General features: G+C 30.4%; 1 protein-coding gene across 1 annotated transcript in view; it reads right to left on the bottom strand.

Annotated features, from left to right (window-relative positions):
* LOC106680277 (proclotting enzyme) overlaps positions 1–3,439 on the bottom strand; it is a 195,015-nt gene that overhangs the window by 109,675 nt on the left and 81,901 nt on the right. The window contains exon 2 of the mRNA XM_067053185.1: positions 419–475. Within this exon, the coding sequence (XP_066909286.1) occupies positions 419–475 (57 nt within the window). The remainder of the gene's footprint in view (positions 1–418; positions 476–3,439) is intronic.

The raw sequence follows: 3,439 nt of genomic DNA, 5'->3' as shown, positions 1-3,439 counted from the left end.
AGATCTCGAGGCCATCTTCTTTTCAGACGCCTAGGAGGATTATTAGGTAATGAAGGAGAAGCCAGGTTAGAAACAAGTGGATTTGGGTGGTTGGGAAGTTTATCATGGAAGGAATGGTATCTGGTTCTGGCCAAATCGGCAACATATGGGACATTGAAGTCCTGATGGATGATCTGATTTGTGACAAAGTAAGGAGCATTAAGGATTTTACGAAGGATTTTTAATTGTATTTAAATTCTATTTTATAGGTAGGTGTAAGACTGCTTTCCATTAAAGAGATGTGCCCTTAAATAGAAGCCTTTTGTATTATAAATCATCTAATAAAAATTTTAGAGAATAATTTTGAAATCCACATTATTTTAAAACATATTAAAATTATCATTATACAAATAATTGTATTAAAACTTGAATACGTTACCATATCTGTAGTACCTCTGCGCAGATAAAAACGGGAAAACGAACAAACAGCACCAACCTATAAAAGTAAAAAAAAGATTAATTTATAAACTGATAGCATGGAAATATAATAATAATAATTATAATAATCTTTATTTAATCTGGGATTGATCCCTTTAGAATAATTTACAGGCGTCAAAATTAGGCTTTAGAGCCTTGGAGTAAATTACAAAATAGAGATGAAATTACAAGATGTCATAAAATAAAATAATGAAGTGTAGATACTTGACCGTAGATTAATGATTGGAGAAGTTTGTCGGGGAACGTCGGCATAAAATAAATAAATATGGTTTTGTTTATTTATGTTGTTCTTTGCTGACCGCACCCCCCGACAAACTTCTTCAAGAAAAAGTATTATTAGTTAAAAAAAAATAAGTAAGAACCATAAAATCTAATAGTTATATAATAAACTAAAATACACCTTTTGGTTAAAAAGATCTGGGAAATCAATTAAATGCCTGAGGAATAGAGTGAGTCTCTATTTATTTCTGTTCACAGAAAAGGAGCCGAAGAAGGGTTATAATAACTATCGTTTAAATAATAACTGTTATTTTAGTAATTCTATCGGCATATGAAATTGTTTACTTAGAAAATTCCAGTCTGTACAATCATTGTATATCTACATACGTGATTTCAAAGTCGTATTTAGAAACTTATCTTAAAGTTAACGGATGAAACGTGAGCTAAGCGCTCTGGTTAAGCCCGCACTGCTTTCTAAAGTATGATGCATCGTGGAAGCATTTCAGCGTCGTTCCAATTTTGTCGAAACCATTTATTTAAGATTTCTAGAATAATATTCAGGTCTCTGGAGTTCTCTTGAATGCTCACCTGAAAAATTCTTAGAGCCATAATCTAGCCTTTAAGAAACTTTATCTTTTATTAACTCAGCAATGAAACGTCTATTAAAAGGACACTTAGGGGAGAAGATGTTTCCCGTTATATGGAGGTATCCATTGAGGATGAGTGAATAATGAACACACAAAATAAAATAATTGATATATATACTTATCACGGGGGGTGTAGGCAGAGGGGAGCAGTGAGCTACGCCCCCCCTAGATTTTTGGGGCCCAAGAAAAAAAAAAGGAAGAAAATAATGAACTTATTTGGTACATGTTCCTTTCTGGAAAGATGTTATATATTTTTTTAAAATTAATTACTTATTTGTTGATAAATATTACAATCTGCCACACAATTGTGGGCAGTAGTGATCACTAGAGATAGGATTTTTATGTTTTCACATATTTTTACCTGACCATGATATCTGCGATTCCTTACTAACTAAAGATGTTTCAAGACATTTCTGGCCAAAAGAAGCCATTTTTATTTCACATATTTTTAATATTTGGCCTTTTTTACATATTTTGTTGTAAATCACATATCTTCTGAAATATTTGTTATTTTTAAGCATATTTTTTGGTATTTTGTCCTGAATCACGTATTTCCTTAAATCATTTGTTCAATTGTAAATACATTTTTCGCAGCAACTACGTAAAATTCAAGAGAACACAAGAAACTTAAAAGTGAAATTTATCATTTATCTTAAATAGTGCATAAAAATTCTATATCTTCATCTTTGAACACAAATTAAAAGCAATGCCAATAATAAATTTTCACACAGAATTACATCGAGAATTTCTCAGAATCAATAAAAAAGAGCAAGAGTCTTATTCCTGTGGCATTTACCTAGAATTTGTTTGTTTACTCCTCAATCCATTTCTCTGTTTCCTCCCTTCCCATGGTCCTTTCTCGTCTTAGTCTTGTTTCACTGCCTAGTCAGCGTTTAGACTTTTTCGAGTTAAATTGTTTTTGATTGGGTTTTAACATTATTTTAGCATGCCTAAAATTAAGTCAAAGTCAAAGGATTGCGCTTCCAAGTTGAGTTTCGGTTTAAGTTGAGTTCGGTTATTCAGTTAAGTTGTAAAATTACTAATTAATTAGTAACAATATAAATTACTAATTAATTAGTAATTTATATTGTTGAATAATAAAAAAATTATAAACACATTATTTACATTTTTTTTTAAATATTTGACAATTTATTAGCACATATTTCGGATTTTCTAGTACATAAAAATCCTATCCCTAGTGATGACTGATCACATTCTTACTAAAATAAGAATAAAAATAAATAAATAAATGAGAAAAAAAAGTACATAAAAATAAATAAATCTCTCTTAAAATATATACAAACAGAAGGATAAAGAAAATGAACATTATCAAACTATGTGCATGAAAAAATAAATAAATAAAATAAAATAATAATCTCTAGTCACATTAACACTCTTATATACAATATTTACACAGTCGACCTGAGGATCCCTGAGCCCGCTCTATCCCCCACGTGTGAGAAGAGCTCAAAAGATCTCAGCGCATCCTTCTCGCTGCGCATCACTGATAGTGAGCCAGTGGAGGCTGAGCAAGTGCACTAAACCCACAAACACTCAACTTAACAAAAAAAAAAACCGAGCAGGAATGCGATCGGGAAAGGTCGGATGATCTCGGTATTTCCCCTTCGGATCGAAATATTTATTTTTCCTTTTTTCTCTTTTAGTTAGTCATACAATTCCCTAATATTTTGTGTTTATACATTGTATATTATTGCTAACAATAAGAACTATTTTTTTTTTCTTCAAATAAACAAAACTAAAGATATATTTAATTATATTATTTCAAAATTTTTCGAGACCAGGTAATATTTATCAATTAATTAATTTAATATCCAAATTAGTCTCAACACTATATATTTATTTATTTGTCCTACGTTTCGGCCCTTCCAGCCATCCTCAGGGACATCTTCAACATAAATTTCCTCTCACATTAATTGTTTTCTCCTTGCAGGCTATTTTGCCCAGGTCAATTATCTTTATTTAAGTCAAAAACCTTTCTATTTAAAAATTTAAAAACCATTCACTTATCTATTCTATAATATTGTCCACACTATAAAAACCCACACCATATAACAAACCTTTTATAACCTTTTATA

This window comes from Halyomorpha halys, unplaced genomic scaffold (genome assembly GCF_000696795.3).
Source record: "Halyomorpha halys isolate HHAL.00 unplaced genomic scaffold, Hhal_1.1 Scaffold16.1, whole genome shotgun sequence".
NCBI lineage: Eukaryota > Metazoa > Arthropoda > Insecta > Hemiptera > Pentatomidae > Halyomorpha > Halyomorpha halys.
Note: the sequence above shows the minus strand (reverse complement) of the source record. Positions and strands in the feature narration are given on the sequence as shown.